Source organism: Indicator indicator, chromosome 2, assembly GCF_027791375.1.
Source record: "Indicator indicator isolate 239-I01 chromosome 2, UM_Iind_1.1, whole genome shotgun sequence".
In the NCBI taxonomy this organism is placed as follows: domain Eukaryota; kingdom Metazoa; phylum Chordata; class Aves; order Piciformes; family Indicatoridae; genus Indicator; species Indicator indicator.
The window spans coordinates 1,151,792-1,169,838 of NC_072011.1; the positions used below are offsets into that span (position 1 = coordinate 1,151,792).

The following is an 18,047-nucleotide window of genomic DNA, read 5'->3' on the forward strand; positions in this document are numbered from 1 at the left end:
GATCTGATCCATTAATGCAAGAGGCTGCTTGCCCAACAGGATGGGTTCTTAGGAAAAAAAAAACCCAACCCACCTCATTTTTGGTGTGCACGTTGGCAGTGCCTTCACTCTTCACCCTGTAAGGTCTTGAAAAAAGGTAATTGTTTTGGGTAGTATAATGGAGAAAACAGATGTTTGCTTGTAGCTTAGTGCTGCTGCAGTCACTAAAGTCTCCTAGCTCATCCCTTCACACCTCCCCTGGCACAATTTCAGGCCATTTGCTCTTGTTCTGTCACCTGATATTAGGGAGAAGAGCCTGATCTCCACCTCACTACAGCCAGGAGTTATAGACAGCAGGGAGGGCTCTCCTCAGCCTCCTCTTCCCCACACTAAACACCCCCAGCTCCCTCAGCTGCTCCTCCCCACCCTTGTTCTCCAGACCCTTCCCCAGCTTGGTTGCCCTTCTCTGGATGTGCTCCAGCACCTCAATGTTTACTTTTGCCTTAAGGTTTAGAAGCTGCTTCTTAGAAGGGTTAAAAAGAAATGCAGTTGTTGGTTTTATTGATCTAATGCTGGTTTCTCTATAAGAATCACAGCAACATTCAGGCTGGAGAAGCCCCTCAGGAGCCCCAAGCCCAACCATGAACCCTACTCTCCAAGGGGCACCCCTAAACCACAGCCCCAAGCACCACAGCCAAACCACCTTCAAACACAGCCAGCCTTGGGCACTCCACCACCTCCCTGCCCAGCACATTCCAAGCCCTGACCACTCTGCTGCCTAAGGGCCACTCTAAACCTCCCCAGGGGCAGCTTGAGGCTCTGGCCTCTTCTTCTCTCACTAATCACCTGGCAGAAGAGACCAGCACCAACCTCTCCACAACCTCCTTGCAGGGAGCTGCAGACAGCCAGGAGGTCTCCCCTCAGCCTCCTCTCTTTCACACTAACCAGCCCCAGCTCCTTCAGTCTCTCTCCAGCACATTTCTTCTCCAGCCCCTTCCCAGCTTCCTTGCCCTCCTCTGCCCTGGCTCCAGCACCTCCACATCTCTCTTGCATTCAGGTGCCCCAAACTGGACACAACACTCCAGGTGTGGCCTCCCCAGAGCTGAGTCCCAGGGGACAATCCCCTCCCTGCTCCTGCTGGACACAGCATTGCTGATCCCAGCCAGGATGCCTTTGGCTTTCTTGGCCACCTGGGCACACTGCTGCCTCCTCTTCAGCTGCTTGGCCATTAGAGGTACCCAAAACTGGACACAATACTCAATTCTTCTGTCCTCAAAAAGTGTGAGTGCAGAAAGAAGGAGGCTTCAATTAAATCACAGTATCACAGTGTATCAGAGTCTGGAAGGGAGCTCCAGAGATCCTCCAGTCCAACCCCCTGCCAGAGCAGCAGCACCCAGGGCAGGCCACACAGCAATGCATCCAGGTGGGGATGGAAAGGCTCCAGAGAAGGAGACTCCACAACCTCTCTGGGCAGCCTGCTCCAGGGCTCCCTCACCCTCACATCAAAGAAGTTTCTCCTCCTCTTGAGCTGAAACCTTCTCTCTTCCACTTTGTCTCCATTGCTCCTTGGCTTCTTGCTGTGCAGCACCCAGCAGAGCTTGGCCCCCTCCACTTGACCCCCAGCCCTCAGCTCTTGAGAGACATTGATCAGACCCCTCTCAGCCTTCTCTTCTCCACACTAAACAGCCCCAGGGCTCTCAGGCTCTCTTCCCAGGGCAGATGCTCAAGTCCCCTAAGCATCCTCCTGGCTCTCCCTTGCACTCTCTCCAGCAGCTCTCTGTCTCTCTTCAACTGGGGAGCCCCAAACTGGACACAGGATTGCAGCTGTGGTCTCAGCAGGGCAGAGCACAGCAGAGGGGGAGCAGAACCTCCCTAGCCCTGCTGGCCACACTTTGCTTGCTGCACCCCAGGACCCCATTGGCTCTCTTGACCACCAGGGCACATTGCTGTCCCATGCAGAACTTGCTGCCCACCAGCACTCCAAGCTCTTTCTCCATGGAGCTGCTCTCCAGCAGGGCAGCCTCTAACCTGTCCTGGTGCCTGGGGTTGTTCCTCCCCAGATGCAGGACCCTCACCTTGTCCTTCTTGAACTCCATGAGGTTTGCCTGCACCCTTTGTTGTGAAAAGGATTTTTCCTTGACTATCATGAGTCAGAGCACAGCAGTGATGACTTCTTCCATGCAGCCCCTGGCTGACTGACCTCTTCTGTATGTGGCTTCAGACATCCTGCCCTGGCAGAAAATTCCCATGCATTATTTTCTTCTGGCAGAAGTTGAAACAGCTTTGTTTGTGTGGTGACAGCTGGCTGAGGCAGTGCCAGCTTGTCTTTACCAGACATTCTGCATGCCTGGAGCTGGCAGACTTCACTTGCTTGGCTTCATCCTGGCTGCTGCCTTCTCCTGCTGAGCAGTTGGACACCATAAATCTTTCCTCTGCACCACAGCTGGTCCTGAGAGCAAAAAAAGCAAAACATCAGAACATCAGAAGTTAAACACTCCTCTGCTGGCATGGGCTTGCTAACCTGGAACTGGGTTGGCAACCTAAAACTGGCTTGGTGACCTCTAAGTTGGACAACTCTCTGTCCTACCTTGAGGTCTGGACTGACAGTGTTCCATCTGCTGCCAGGAATTGTTGTACAGGGACTAGGATTTTCCAGAAATGCTCTTCAATCCCTTTTCTTCAGCCATGTTCAGTGCACTGTTGTTATTTGAACCACTTTTTGGGCATTTTTTCTACCAAAAGTCAAAGAAGATCTCCCCCTGCCCTGCCACGTGTTCTGTCTTGATGCCTGAGGGAACAGAGAAATCATTGTTAGAATGCCTTGAGTGGGAAGATCATTCAAGATCATTTAAAGGCTTAAATCAGAGATGCAGTTGAACTTGCAGCTTTTTTTAATACCTGACCTTTAAATCTCTGCTCACTTGTGCCCTGGGATAGGCCAAGGGGCAATGGATGGAAACTGCAGCACAGGAGGTTCCAGCTCAACAGGTGGAGGAACTTCTTGACTGGGAGGGTGACAGAGCCCTGGAGCAGGCTGCCCAGAGAGGTTGTGGAGTCTCCTTGTCTGGAGCCTTTGCAGCCCTGTCTGGATGTGTTCCTGTGTGACCTGTGCTGGATTCTCTGCTCCTGCTCTGTCAGGGGGCTTGGACTGGAAGCTCTCCAGAGGTCCCATCCAAGCCCTGACACCCTGTGAGCCTCTGATCCTGTGATCATCCAGTTCCAACTCCCCTGCTATGGGCAGGGACACCTTCCACTAGAGCAGGTTGCTCAAAGCCTCAGCCAGCCTGGCCTTAAACACTTCCAGGGGTGAGGTGTCCACTACCCAGTCCAGTGAATCACCACCTCCACAGATCTCTGTTTAATGTGAGGGTGCTGAGTTTCACAGGGCCACAGGGTCACAGGATGTTAGGGGTTAGAAGGGACCTCTGGAGAGTTGTATTCTTTTGCCAGTTTTGATGCACTAGAGCAATCTTAAAAGAGTTTCTTGTTTTACCACTCCTCATCCACTCTTTCAAGGGTTTTACCATTCCTCTTCCCCTGTTCCAAGGGGTTTACCACTCCTCTTCCCCTGTTTCAAGAGGTTTACCACTCCTCTTCCCATGTTACAAGGGTTTTACCACTCCTTTTCCCCTGTTCCAAGGGTTTTACCATTCCTCTTCCCCTGTTCCAAGGGTTTTACCACTCCTTTTCCCCTGTTCCAAGGGTTTTACCATTCCTCTTCCCCTGTTCCAAGGGTTTTACCACTCCTTTTCCCCTGTTCCAAGGGTTTTACCATTCCTCTTCCCCTGTTCCAAGGGTTTTACCACTCCTTTTCCCCTGTTCCAAGGGTTTTACCATTCCTCTTCCACTGTTCCAAGGGTTTACCATTCCTCTTCCCCTGTTTCAAGGATTTACCATTCCTCTTCCCCTGTTTCAAGGATTTACCATTCCTCTTCCACTGTTTCAAGGGTTTACCATTCCTCTTCCCCTGTTTCAAGGATTTACCATTCCTCTTCCACTGTTTCAAGGATTTACCATTCCTCTTCCCCTGTTTCAAGGATTTACCATTCCTCTTCCACTGTTTCAAGGGTTTTACCATTCCTCTTCCCCTGTTTCAAGGGTTTACCATTCCTCTTCCACTGTTCCAAGGGTTTTACCATTCCTCTCCCATTATTTCAAGCATCTTCTGTACATCTGCACAAGAAGACCTGGAACCTCTTCAGGCTGTGTGTAACAGCTTAGCTTGTTGATGTTCCTGCCCTGCCCTGGACATCCTGTCCCACTTCCTTACTTGGCTCATGTAGCAGAGCCTGGCAGCTGTTGAGCAGAGATGGGAAGAGCTTGGGCCCTGAGGGCAGGCTGAGGACTGGAAATTTGTCTTTGCACAGATGAAGCAGATAATGAAACTACTTCCTTAGCTGCAAGAGAACTCTATTGCTCTGAGCTTGCAGAAGAATCCTCATCTGGTTTGAGTGTACAAAGTGCTGGGAGGTGCAGACCCAAGGCACATTCTGTATGCATGCTGGGGATTAGGCTCTTGCTCTGCTTTCATATCCAGCCCTGTCTCTTTGAACCCAGTGGGGGCTGGGCTCTGCACTTTGCTTTCATTCCTCCCATTTTGCACTGTCAGGAAGTAGCTGCAAACATAAACCAGCAGATAACTCTGGGGGAAAGCTGCTGGGTGTCCTTGAGCTCCCTCATCATAGAATCATAGATTCATAGAATCACAGAATTGTCAGGGCTGGAAGGGACCTCAAGGCTCATCCAGTCCCAACCCCCTGCCATGGGCAGGGACACCTCACACCAGAGCAGGTTGCTCACAGCCACATCCAGCCTGACTGCAAAAACCTCCAGGGATGAGGCTTCCACCACCTCCCTGGGCAACCTGTGCCAGTGTCTCACCACCCTCATGGGGAACAACTTCTTCCTAACATCCAATCTGAATCTCCCCACTTCTAGTTCTGCTCCATCCCCCCCAGTCCTATCACTCCCTGACACCCTCAAAAGTCCCTCCCCAGCTTTCTTGGAGCCCCCTTCAGATACTGGAAGGCCACAAGAAGGTCTCCTGGGAGCCTTCTCCTCTCTAGACTGCACAACCCCAACTCTCTCAGTCTGTCTCCAGAGCAGAGCAGCTCCAGCCCTCTGCTCATCCTGGTGGCCCTTCTCTGGACACCTTCCAGCACCTCCAGATCCTTCTTTTAATAGGGGCTCCAGAGTGCCTCAGTTTGCCTTACATTTGCCACAGTTGTGTCCTGCTGATTGCTTTGGTCCTGCTGCATTACAAAGCTACAGAGAGGAAATTTCTTTCACAGTAATTCCTTATAAACCTCAAGTGTACAACTATTAGATACAAGACCACATATCCTGTCTCATGTGAGCACTCCTCTGGTGTTATCACAGGCTCACAGGATCTTAGGGGTTGGAAGGGACCTCTGGAGTTCTCCCAGTCCAAGCCCCCTGCCAGAGGAGGAGCAGAGAATCCAGCACAGGTCACACAGGAACACATCCAGACAGGGCTGCAAAGGCTCCACACAAGGAGACTCCACAATCTCTCTGGGCAGCTTGCTCCAGGGCTCTGGGACCCTCCCAGTCAAGAAGTTCCTCCTCCTGTTGAGCTGGAACCTCCTGTGCTGCAGTTTCCATCCATTGCCCCTTGGCCTATCCCAGGCTGCAACTGAGCAGAGCCTGTCCCTGTCCCCTCCCTCCTGACCCCCAGCCCTCAGCTATTGAGAGACATTGATCAGATCCCTCTCAGCCTTCTCCTCTCCACACTAAGTACCTCCAGGGCTCTCAGCCTCTCCTCCCCAGGCAGTGCTCCAGTCCCTTCAGCATCCTTGGATCCCTCCCTTGGCCTCTCTCCAGCAGATCCCTGTCCCTCTTGAGCTGGGCAGCCCAGAGCTGGATGCAATATTCCAGGTGAGGTCTCACCTCAGGAGACCTGGTTGTGCTGTTAGAAACTCAGAGTTTTAACCACACAGATTTGCTTTCCAAAAACCATCTAATGTCTCTGCTTGCAACCCACAGCTCAATGTTATCTACAACACCAAACACCCTGAGCAGAGGCTCAGATCTGCCCAGAAACAAGAAGCCTTTGACTTGAATGTTGATGTAAAGGATGACAAAGAAGATCAAAACCATTTGACTGTGAATGTGTGCACAAGGTAGGTGATTCCCCTGGAGCAGCTCAGGAATCTACACAGCTTGGGAATTATTTAAAGTGAGCTAAATTAGCCATTTGTTTGAGTGAATCTGCTTATGTGTGGGAGACAAATGTCTAACTAGAGAGTAAAATCATAGAATCATAGACTGCACTGCCTTGGAAGAGACCTCTAGAGGTCACCTTGACTAACCCCCCTGCAGTAAGCAGGGACATCCCCACCTAGATCCAATTGCTCTGTAAGAATGGCAGTAGTTAAGCTAAGAAGCAATTCAGAAGTCAGTATAGAAAGGAATATGTATATATATATATATATATTTATGCATAGATTTTGCTCTCAGTGATATTTTCCATACTGGTATGCATAAAGATAGTGGTACCCTAAATGTTAGGGGCAGGTGGAAAAGGCTGTGTGAAATGCAAGAGAAAACTCAAAGGCTTCTTTGGTTCAAGTGCTCCTTGGCTATGTGGAGGATCATAGAAGGTTAGCGGTTGGAAGGGATCATCCAGTCCAACCCCCCTGCCAGAGCAGCAGCAGCCAGGGCAGGTCATACAGGAAGGCATCCAGGAGGGGCTGGAAAGGCTCCAGAGAAGGAGACTCCAGCTGGGCATTGCATCCCTGGCTAGTTGTACTTTTTTCTCTTCTACAAGGATGTTGAGGTGATTGCAGTCTTTGTATCTTTAGGCTTCCCCCTGGTTGTGAATGCTTCTCCTAGCAACACTGCTTTCTTCTGCTGACACTTGAATGCATTCTTGGGAAATGCAAGTTTTGAAAGCACCTCCTGGTACTCTGTGGATGCTCTTGAGTTCCTTTCCTCCATACCAGAGATTCATAGATTCACAGAATGCTTTGGGCTGGAAGGGACCTTAAAGATCATCCAGTTCCAATCCCCCTGCCATAGGCAGGGACTCCTTCCACTAGACCACACTGCTCAAGGCCTCATCCAGCCTGGCCTTGAACACCTCCAAGGGACTGGAGCTGCTCTGCTACAGAGACAGCCTGAGAGAGTTGGGGTTGTGCAGTCTGGAGAGGAGAAGGCTCCCAGGAGACCTTCTTGTGGCCTTCCAGGATCTGAAGGGAGCTCCAAGAAAGCTGGGGAGGGACTTTTGAGGGTGTCAGGGAGTGATAGGACTGGGGGGAATGGAGCAAAACTAGAAGTGGGGAGATTAAAATTGGATGTTAGGAAGAAGTTGTTCCCCATGAGGGTGGTGAGACACTGGCACGGGCTGCCCAGGGAGGTGGTGGAAGCCTCATCCCTGGAGATTTTTCATTCTAGGCTGGATGTGGCTGTGAGCAACCTGCTGTGGTGTGAGGTGTCCCTGCCCATGGCAGGGGGTTGAGACTGGATGAGCCTTGAGGTCCCTTCCAGCCCTGACAGTTCTGTGAATCACAGAATGGCTTAGGTTGAAGAGAACTTAGAGAGCATCTGCCCCAACCTCCTCACCATGGGCAGGGACGACCTCCCTGGGGCAACCTGTTGCTGTGCCTCCTGTCTTCCTTCCTTCCTGCCTTCCTGCCTTTCTGCCTGCCTTCCTGCCTTCCTTCCTGTCTTCCTTCCTTCTTGCCTTCCTGACTACTTTCCTTCCTGTCCTCCTTTCTTCTTGCCTTTCTGCCTGCCTTCCTGCTCTCCTTCCTTCTTGCCTTCATTCCTGCCTGCCTAGAACTATATTTATGGTCTGCCTACCAGAGAAGAGCTGTGACTGGAACTGGAGCCTGTAGATGACACCACCATACAAATAACCAGCTCTGGTGAATCTGAGAATGGGAGCCCTTGCTGCCTGTATTCCTGAGTCAAAGATCTCAGCTAGAATCACAGAAGGCTCAGCCAAGACTTATCTCAGACTCATCCTGTAAGCCTTTCACATGTCAGGGGTTTGTGTTAGTCTTCAGACAGCTGTTGACACCTCAGAGAAGCCTTGAAACCAAAACAAGCCCAGGCTATCTCAAGGGCTCTCATGTGCCCTGGTGGCCCAGCCCAGCATCTGTGCTACTGAGCTGGTAACCAGAAACATACCAAAACAGGGCTCTGGCTTTGTGCCTGCTGGCTATTGCCCAGATTAGATCAAGCCTCTCTGCACTGAAACCAGATGGGGCCAGACTCTTTGAGTAGTGCTTGGGACAAGGGGCAAAGGGCACAAACTGGAACACAAGTTCCATCTGAACAGAAGGAAAAGCTTCACTTTGAGGCTACCAGAGCCCTGGAGCAGGCTGCCCAGAGTGGTTGTGGAGGTTCCTTCTCTGGAGACTTTCAAACCCCACCTGGGTGCATTGCTGTGTGCCCTGCTCTGGGTGGCCCTGCTTTAGCAGGGAGGGTTGGACTGGATGATCTCTAGAGGTCCCTTCCAAGCCCTACCCTTCTGTGATTCAGGGATTGTTACTTCCAGAATTGGGATTTGATGACCAAAGAGTTTCTCTGAGAGAGTTTTTGCATTAAAAGCTTCTTTTCCTCTGTGTCTGGGACAGGTACCTGGCTCCTGGCACAGCTCCCAACAGCGGAATGGTGCTGATGGAGGTTGGTTTACTCAGTGGCTTCTCCGTGCCACCAGATTTCATTCCATTAAACCACAGAGTGAAGAAGACGGAGAAGGACAATGGAAAAGTCAACCTCTACTTAGACTCTGTAAGCTGAAAAAAAAAATCACAAAAGAGTTGTGTTTGGAGTGATGCTGAGCTGCCAGTGCTTGGCTTAGGTGTGGAAGGATGTCATAGAATCATAGAATCAGTCAGGGTTGGAAGGGACCACAAGGATCATCTAGTTCCAACCCCCCTGCCCTGGGCAGGGACACCTCACACTAGATGTCCTGATTGTCTCGGAGGAAATCAACACTGAAGTAATAGTTGCACTGTTTCTCAGTGAGTCTGCTTGGATTAGGTACAACTCAGGTCTGCTGGAAGAGGTTTCTGGGTTAAGATTCTTGAAAATCAGACATTTAAAAGTCAGATATTTAAAGAAGTCGACAAATGGGATAATGATTTTATATGCATCCTGACTCCCAACTCTTCAGAAGCAGACTACTGAGGGGTTAGAAGTCTTGACCTTGATGACCTTAATGAAGACCCAGAGTGTGTCAGCAGTGAGTTCTCAGATGACACCAAGTGAGGATCAGTGTGGATCTGCACCAGGGGAGGGAGGCTCTGCAGGGGGACTTGGATAGATTGGATCCATGGCCTGCAGTGACCAGGGGGAGCTTCAACAAAGCCTAGTGCCAGGTGCTGCCCTTGGGGCACAACAACCCCAAGCAAGGCTGCAGGCTTGGGGCAGTGTGGCTGGAAAGCTGCTGGCAGCAAGGGAGCTGGGGGTGCTGATGGCCAAGCAGCTGAAGAGGAGGCAGCAGTGTGCCCAGGTGGCCAAGAAAGCCAAAGGCATCCTGGCTGGGATCAGCAATGCTGTGTCCAGCAGGAGCAGGGAGGGGATTGTCTCCTGGGACTCAGCTCTGGGGAGGCCACACCTGGAGTGTTGTGTCCAGTTTGGGGCACCTGAATGCAAGAGAGATGTGGAGGTGCTGGAGCCAGGGCAGAGGAGGGCAAGGAAGCTGGGAAGGGTCTGGAGAAGAAATGTGCTGGAGAGAGACTGAAGGAGCTGGGGCTGGTTAGTGTGAAAGAGAGGAGGCTGAGGGGAGACCTCCTGGCTGTCTGCAGCTCCCTGCAAGGAGGTTGTGGAGAGGTTGGTGCTGGTCTCTTCTGCCAGGTGATTAGTGAGAGAAGAAGAGGGCAGAGCCTCAAGCTGCCCCTGGGGAGGTTTAGAGTGGCCCTTAGGCAGCAGAGTGGTCAGGGCTTGGAATGTGCTGGGCAGGGAGGTGGTGGAGTGCCCAAGGCTGGCTGTGTTTGAAGGTGGTTTGGCTGTGGTGCTTGGGGCTGTGGTTTAGGGGTGCCCCTTGCAGAGTAGGGTTAATGGTTGGGTTGGGGATCCTGAGGGGCTTCTCCAGCCTGAATGTTGCTGGGATTCTCTGATACCTCTTCCATGGATACCCACTGTCAACAGGCTTTTCAGGATGTATCTGTTCTCTGTTTCTAGCTCAATGACACACAGCTTTGTGTGGATATTCCAGCTGTGAGAGACTTCAAAGTGGCAAATATCCAAGATGCTTCAGTGTCCGTGGTGGATTACTACGAACCCAGTAAGTGTCACTCACTGCAGACTGATCTGAGTGATTCAGAAAGTTTCTTTGTTCTCCCTCACATCCAATCTCAAGCTGCTCTGCTCTCCTTTGAAGCCATTGTCCCTACTCCTGTCCCTGCAGCCCTTTGCAAACAGTCTCTCTGCAGCCTTCTTGGAGCCCCTTCAGGTCCTGGCAGGCTGCTCTTAGGTGTCCCTGCAGCCTTCTCTTCTCCAGGCTGAAGACCCCCAGCTCCCTCAGCCTGTCCTCCTAGCAGAGCTGCTCCAAGCCCCTGAGCATTTTCCTGGCCTCCTCTGGCCCCTCTCCATCAGCTCCATGTCCTTCCTGTGTGCTGAGGGCTCCAGAGCTGCACACAGCACTGCAGGGGAGGTCTGAGCAGAGCAGAGCAAAGTGTCAGAATCACCTCTCTGGCTCTGCTGGCAATGCTGCTTTGCATGCAGCCCAGGCTGCCCTTGGCCTTCTGTGCTGCAAGCTCACACTGCCTGCTTCTGGCCAGCTTCTCCCCCACCAGCACCCCCAGGTCCTTTTCCTCAGGGCTGCTTTCTCTCCCCTCCTCCCCCAGTCTGTCTTGCCAGTGAGGGTTGTTCAGCCCAGGTGCAGAGCCCTGCACTTGCTCTGGTGGAACCTCATGAGGTTCACCCTTGCACCACCTCTGCCACCTGTCCAGGTCCCTCTGGATCCCTTCCTGTCCCTCTGGGGTATGAGCACCACTCAGCCTGGTGCCACCTGCACACTGCTGATGGTGCTTTCACTCTCATTCTCTGTGTCATTGCTACAAACATTACCCAGCACAGGTCCCAGCACAGACCCCTGAAGGACACCACTGTCACTGCTCTCCATCTGCACTTCAAGCCATTGAGCAGCACCCTCTGGATGTGACCTTCCAGCCACTTGAGTCAGTGCAAGCTTTGGCTTGAGTATGTTGAGAATGTTTTTATGTTTTGGCAGCAGAGCAAAGATCAATGCCCAGGCTTAGGGAAGTGTCTGGCAGAGTATGATGTGGTCTGCAGCAGAGTTTAGTGCATCCTTGCAAAGTGCTTTCCTTGTGAGGTTAATTTGCTGCTCAGCTCTCAGGAGTTCATTAACCCATGTGAATTAACCTTTCTGAACAGGGAGAAGAGCAGTGAGAAGCTACAATTCAGAAGTGATGCAGAGCATAACCCCCTGTGACTTCTGTGAGAGTGACTGCAGCCTCTGCCCCCGAGATGCTTCTCCAGCCTTGCTTCAGCACTCTCCAGTGGCCTCTTCCTTCTGTGTGCTGTTTGTCCTTCATGTAAACTTGCTGTGCAGTTGGGTGCTGTAAAAAAGGAAACAGACTCTTTGGCATCTAAGGCTTTCATGACTGATCCAAAGAAAGTTTTGTGTGCAGCTCCCAGCCTGTCCTTAGTGCTTTCAGAGTGACCAAACTCCTGCTTCATTCAGGGAGAGCTGGGCTGGCCCAGGTGGTGAATTTCTGGCTGTGCCAGAAAGAACTTCTTTGAGTGTCTGCTGGAAAAAACAAGTGTTTAGTTTCTTACTGGAGTTATTTTTCTTGAAGAAGCACAGAGTTCCTGAGGGAGCAGGCTGAGGGCATACAAACCCAGCTCCACATCCCCACTGGCTTTTTTAGCCCAGCTTCCAGCTGTGCCTGCTTTTTAGTGGGGGTGGGTATTAGCTTCCCATGCTGTCCCAGACCTGTTTCTCTGCTGGGGTGCTGCTAGGCAGAGTGCTGAGAGCTTGCAACCAGAGCTTGCTTTGCTCTGCTCTACTCTGCAGACGTGATGCTAAGCATTAGGATTGAAATTTGCTGTGTGCTCCCCTGGGGAATAACATGAAAAAAAAATACAAAGATCTGGCACCAGAACAGAGCCAAGAGCCAAAAAGTGCTGAGTGCTCCAGGAAACTGTCAGTCTGATTTCATAGAATGATCTGGGTTGGAAAGGACCTCCAAAAGACCTCCAAAGCTCATCCAGCCCAACCCCTCTGCAGTCAGCAGGGACATCCCCAACTAGATCAGGTTGTTCAGAGCTCTCTCCAGCCTCACCTTGAATATCTCCAGGGATGGAGCCTCAACCACCTCCCTGAGCAACCTGTTCCAGTGTTCCACCACCCTCCTGATGCACATTCAGGCTGGAGAAGCCCCTCAGGAGCCCCAAGCCCAACCATGAACCCTACTCTGCAAGGGGCACCCCTAAACCACAGCCCCAAGCACCACAGCCAAACCACCTTCAAACACAGCCAGCCTTGGGCACTCCACCACCTCCCTGCCCAGCACATTCCAAGCCCTGACCACTCTGCTGCCTAAGGGCCACTCTAAACCTCCCCAGGGGCAGCTTGAGGCTCTGCCCTCTTCTTCTCTCACTACTGACCTGGCAGAAGAGACCAGCACCAACCTCTCCACAACCTCCTTGCAGGGAGCTGCAGACAGCCAGGAGGTCTCCCCTCAGCCTCCTCTCTTTAACACTAAACAGACTTGTCCTTTGCCTCTAAAAAACACAACTTCAAGAACTGCAAGCTGTCATCCTTTCAATTCTTGCTTTATAGAGAGCTTCTAAGAGGGAGACTGATGCCTGATGAATGTTAAGATGAAGAGGTTTATTTTCTAGACAAGATGTTCTGGAGATAAACTACTCCTTTGCAGCAGGTAGTAGAAATCTACTGGTTTTAGTTTGCAGGCAGTCCCTGCCTCCTGAATGTGCTTTGGGAAGAAAGGATGTGAATTGCTCAGCCTGAATCCAGGCAGGGCAGCTCTGCTTTAGTGTTTGCTTGCATTAATTCCTGAGACAAACAGCAGAGGTTCTGAAATGGCTTTTGGCTGCCTTGCTGCGAAGAAGTCTCAGTCACAAAGCCCCAAGTGATGGAAATTGTTGTAGCCAGGGGACAAACAAATCTCTTTTGTTTTACTTTTTTGTTCTATAGAGCAAACTTCTCATTACAGACTCCCACATCTGCTTCTGGTCTAAGCTCTTGGAAAGGATCAGTGCCCATCCTATGCCTTTACACCAAGTGGACTTGAACATTCCTACAGCTGTGGCCCCTGCTTTGGATGAGCTGTAGAGGGGTTTGGGTAGGGTGCTGGCAGTGAATGGGACGTGGCAAAGGGAAGATTGTGTGGCACAGTGCCTGCTTTATTTATCTGCCTCTCCTTTGCATTGACAATCAAGCCTGAGAGTCAAAAATTACTTGAATTCAGCTTTCCAAACACTACCTTAGCAAGGTAGTGCTGCTCAAGCAGGTATGAATCTGGAGAGGGTTTGGTTGGAGCAGATGCCTGGAGAACATCTGTTTGTACACAGCCATTCTGTAGACTTCAGTGCCTAGAGCATCACAGGATCAGAGGATGTTAGGGGTTGGAAGGAACCCCTGGAGATCCTGCAGTCCAACCCCCTGCCAGAGCAGGAGCAGAGAATCCAGCACAGGTCACACAGGAACACATCCAGACAGGGCTGCAAAGGCTCCACACAAGGAGATTCCACAACCTCTCTGGGCAGCCTGCTCCAGGGTTCTGTCACCCTCCCAGTCAAGAAGTTCCTCCTCCTGTTGAGCTGGAACCTCCTGTGCTGCAGTTTCCATCCATTGCCCCTTGGCCTATCCCAGGCTGCAACTGAGCAGAGCCTGTCCCTGTCCCCTCCCTCCTGACCCCCAGCCCTCAGCTATTGAGAGACATTGATCAGATCCCTCTCAGCCTTCTCCTCTCCAGACTAAGCACCCCCAGGGCTCTCAGCCTCTCCTCCCCAGGCAGTGCTCCAGTCCCTTCAGCATCCTTGGAGCCCTCCCTTGGACTCTCTCCAGCAGAGCCCTGTCCCTCTTGACCTGAGGGCCCAGAACTGGACACAATACTCTAAGTGTGGCCTCAGCAGTGCAGAGTAGAGGGGGAGGAGAACCTCTCTGACCTCCTAACCACAGCCCTTCTAATTTACCCTAGGATGCCATTGGCCTTCTTGGCCACCAGAGCACATTGTTGGCTCATGCTCAGCCTCCCATCCATTTCCCTAATGAACAGCTCATTATTTTGCAGCTCTCTCTGGCATTAATTGCTGATTTGCTGCATTTAGAGTCACTGGAACTCCAGTGCTCACATTTCCCTTCAGTTTCAAACCATGCATTGTATGTTTCTGTATTTCTTAGCTGCTACCCCAGAGCTTCTCAAGCCTTGCTCAGATTTTAGTGTTATATTATTAATTGATTTGTTGTTGTGGTGGTGGTTCTCAGTATTGTTCCTTTCTTCCTCACGCTCATATGAGGAAGGAAATAGCCAAAGAAGTGTCTCAGAGGAGGTATCACACAAGCAGCTCTGATGCTCCATACACTACCTGTCCTATTGGCTATCACAGCTCTTCTTTTTCCATGCCCCTAAGGAATCTGCAGTAAAATTCTTGGCTGCCTTGAGGCATAGGTAGCCACTTTGACCTAGTTGGGGCCACTGTAGGGAGTTCCAATGGTGGTCAGAGCAGATCAGTGGTGTTTGGGGGAGACAGGGATGAACTGATCTGCCAGCTGTGCAGAGTGCTTCTCTCTTTTCCAATCATACCCCAACTGTTAAGTGTGGTGGGTTTGCTAATCACCCCCCAACACGAATTTGGAGCAATTGCCCCCAGAATAAATCACCAGACCAGCTCAGAAGGGGCTGGGAAGCAAATGAGGCTCTAGTTACAAGCAATCTAAAAATCTAGAAATGTGAAATGCAATGAATGTGTACAACATACAGATTAAATATTCACAATTTATGAACAACACAGAGACCCCCTCTGGACGCAACCAGGGGGCTCCCAATAGCTCCCCTCCCTGCCCCCACCTCCCCTGTAAAAGGGAAAGGAGGAAAGGAGAAAGCAGAGAGTGTAGCTGTTAGCCACAACACAGGATGCAGCCAGGGTCAGCACAGCCAAGCAGAAGGCACCAGCTGGTATCAGCTGGAGCTAGAGATAAGAGCAGAACAGTTGATACAACTCACTGTATGCCAGTTAGCAAACCAATGGAATTTCTTAGACCTTATCATTGTTTTCCTTTTCCATCCAAGGGTAATTTATTTGCATTTCTCCTCTTTTCTCTGGGATTTTCCTAGGCACCAGCCTAAAGTTGCACCATTAAGGAACTAGGCTGTCTCCTGCAGGGGCTGGAAATTTGGTACTGATTTATTTTGGGTTTTTTCCTTCCAATAAAGTTAGCAGTAGCTGATTTTTAAATTCTATTAAAGATGACTTTTAATAACAGATGTGTAGTGTTTGCTTGCTTCACAGTGCAGCTACCTGGATCACAGCATCACAGAGCATCAGAGGTTGGAAGGGACCTCCAGAGATCATCAGGTCCAACCCCCCTGCCAGAGCAGCATCACCCAGGGCAGGCCACACAGCAGTGCATCCAGGTGGGGTTGGAAAGGCTCCAGAGAAGGAGACTCCACAACCTCTCTGGGCAGCCTGCTCCAGGGCCTCCCTCACCTCACACCAAAGAAGTTTCTCCTCCTCTTGAGATGAAACCTTCTCTCTTCCACTTTGTCTCCATTGTTCCTTGGCTTCTTGGTGTGCAGCACCCAGCAGAGCTTGGCCCCCTCCACTTGACCCCCAGCCCTCAGCTCTTGAGAGACATTGATCAGATCCCCTCTCAGCCTTCTCTTCTCCACACTGAACAGCCCCAGGGCTCTCAGGCTCTCTTCCCAGGGGAGATGCTCAAGTCCCCTAAGCATCCTCCTGCCTCTCCCTTGCACTCTCTCCAGCAGCTCTCTGTCTCTTTTGACCTGGGGAGCCCCAAACTGGACACAGGATTGCAGCTGTGGTCTCAGCAGGGCAGAGCAGAGCATAGGGGGAGCAGAACCTCCCTAGCCCTGCTGGCCACACTTTGCTTGCTGCACCCCAGGACCCCATTGGCTCTCTTGGCCACCAGGACACATTGCTGTCCCATGCAGAACTTGCTGCCCACCAGCACTCCAAGCTCTTTCTCCATGGAGCTGCTCTCCAGCAGGGCAGTTCCTAACCTGTCCTGGAGACCTATAGTCCATCAGAGTTTCTAGACACTGTTGACCACTCCCTGTCCTCAGCACACCTTAGAGGCTTCCTCTCCTGTGTTTTAAAGCTCATTATCTGAAGTGGTTTCCTGGTCAGGCTGCAGTTTGTTTGTTTCACAGAACATCAGAGGTTGGAAGGGACCTCCAGAGATCGAGTGCAACCCCTCTGCCCAAGCAGGATCCCCTAGGGTAATCTCAATCTAAATCTCCCTTCCTCCAGTTTGCATCCACTCCCCCCAGTCCTGTCACCCTGAAAAGTCCCTCCCCAGATTTCCTGTCAGCCCCATAATTGATGGGGTGTTATAAGTCAGGGCCCCTAAAATATCTCCTGATTGATTGATTAATTTGTTGTCCTTCTGCTGTGGAGGGAACATAAAGAGGCATAAAGAGAATCACAAAATAAAGGACCTGCTGCTGCTGGAAATGACCTCTAAGATCAGTGTGTCCCAGGTCAGCCTAACACCACCATGGCCATTAAACCATGTCTCAGGCTGCCATGGCCACACATTCCTTCAACACCTCCAGGCATGGGGACTCCACCACCTCCCTGGGCAGCCTGCTCCAACCCCTGGTCACTCTTGCAGCATTGAATTTTGTCCTGTTTTCCAATCTGCAACTCTCCTGCCACAGTTTCAGGCCATTTCCTCTCATTCTATCAACTGATACTAGGGAGACCAACCCCCACCTGGCTCCAAATTCCTTTCAGAGAGCTGTAGAGAGCAATGAGGTCTCCCCTCTGCCTCCTCCACACTAAACACCCCCAGGTTCCTCAGCTGCTCCTCCCCAGCTCTGTTCTCCAGACCCTTCACCAGTTTGGTTGCACTTCTCTGGACACACTCCAGCCCCTCAATGTCCTTCTGGTAGTCAGGGGCCCAAAAGTGACCCCAGAGTCATCAAGCACAGATAATACCATGGAAGCCTAAGCTATGGAATCCAACAACTGTAGCTGGACCACTGCAAGATTGCAAAGGCTGCTGGTGAGGTGCACTGAGAAGACTAATGGAGGGCAATGTTGGGAGGGAGTTCCTGGAGGAGATGATGTGAGGACAGAGTTCCTGGAGGAGATGATGTGAGGACAGAGTTCCTGGAGGAGATGATGTGAGGACAGAGTTCCTGGAGGAGCTGGTGTGAGGACAGAGTTCCTGGAGGAGCTGGTGTGAGGAGGGAGTTCCTGGAGGAGATGATGTGAGGAGAGAGTTCCTGGAGGAGCTGGGGGCATGGAAATAATTTCTCAGTGTCCCTGACACTCTTCTTTACCCGGCTCCAGAAACTTATCATTTGCTTTACTGATACAAGCACTTAAATTCACAGCTTCACAGATTGCATTGGATCAGATTCATGGAATCATAGAATTGTCAGGGTTGGAAGGGACCTCAGGAACCATCCAGTTCCAACCCCCTGCCATGGGAGACCTCACACCAGAGCAGGTTGCTCACAGCCACATCCAGCCTGGCTGCAAAAACCTCCAGGGATGAGGCTTCCACCACCTCCCTGGGCAACCTGTGCTTGTCCATTAGAGGTGCTCAGAAGTGGACACAATACTCCAGTCTTCTGTCCCCAAAGAGTGCACAAAGAAGGAGGCTTTCATTAAACTCCATGTGTGTGACCCAGAAGTAAGAGTGAAGAAAGAAGGAGGCTTTAGTTAAACTCTGTGTTTAGAGTTGCCCAAAAGAGTGGTCAGGAACTGGAATGTGAAGCTGAGCCAGAGCAGGGTCAGACTGGAGCTGAGGAAGAAGTCCTGCAGCACCTGGGTGGTGAGATTCTGGCACAGGCTGCCCAGGAAGGCTGTGGCTGCCTCCTCCCAGGGGGTGTTGAAGGCCAGGTTGAATGAGGCTT

The 18,047-nt window shown here is 51.4% G+C and overlaps 1 protein-coding gene across 1 annotated transcript in view; it reads left to right on the forward strand.

Annotated features, from left to right (window-relative positions):
• The window catches only part of CD109 (CD109 molecule), a 106,370-nt gene extending 94,833 nt beyond the window's left edge, over positions 1–11,537 (forward strand). The window contains exons 30-33 of the mRNA XM_054398291.1: positions 5,983–6,119; positions 8,580–8,736; positions 10,132–10,234; positions 11,347–11,537. Coding sequence (XP_054254266.1) covers positions 5,983–6,119; positions 8,580–8,736; positions 10,132–10,234; positions 11,347–11,537 — 588 coding nt within the window. The remainder of the gene's footprint in view (positions 1–5,982; positions 6,120–8,579; positions 8,737–10,131; positions 10,235–11,346) is intronic.
• The last annotated feature ends 6,510 nt before the right edge of the window (positions 11,538–18,047 follow it).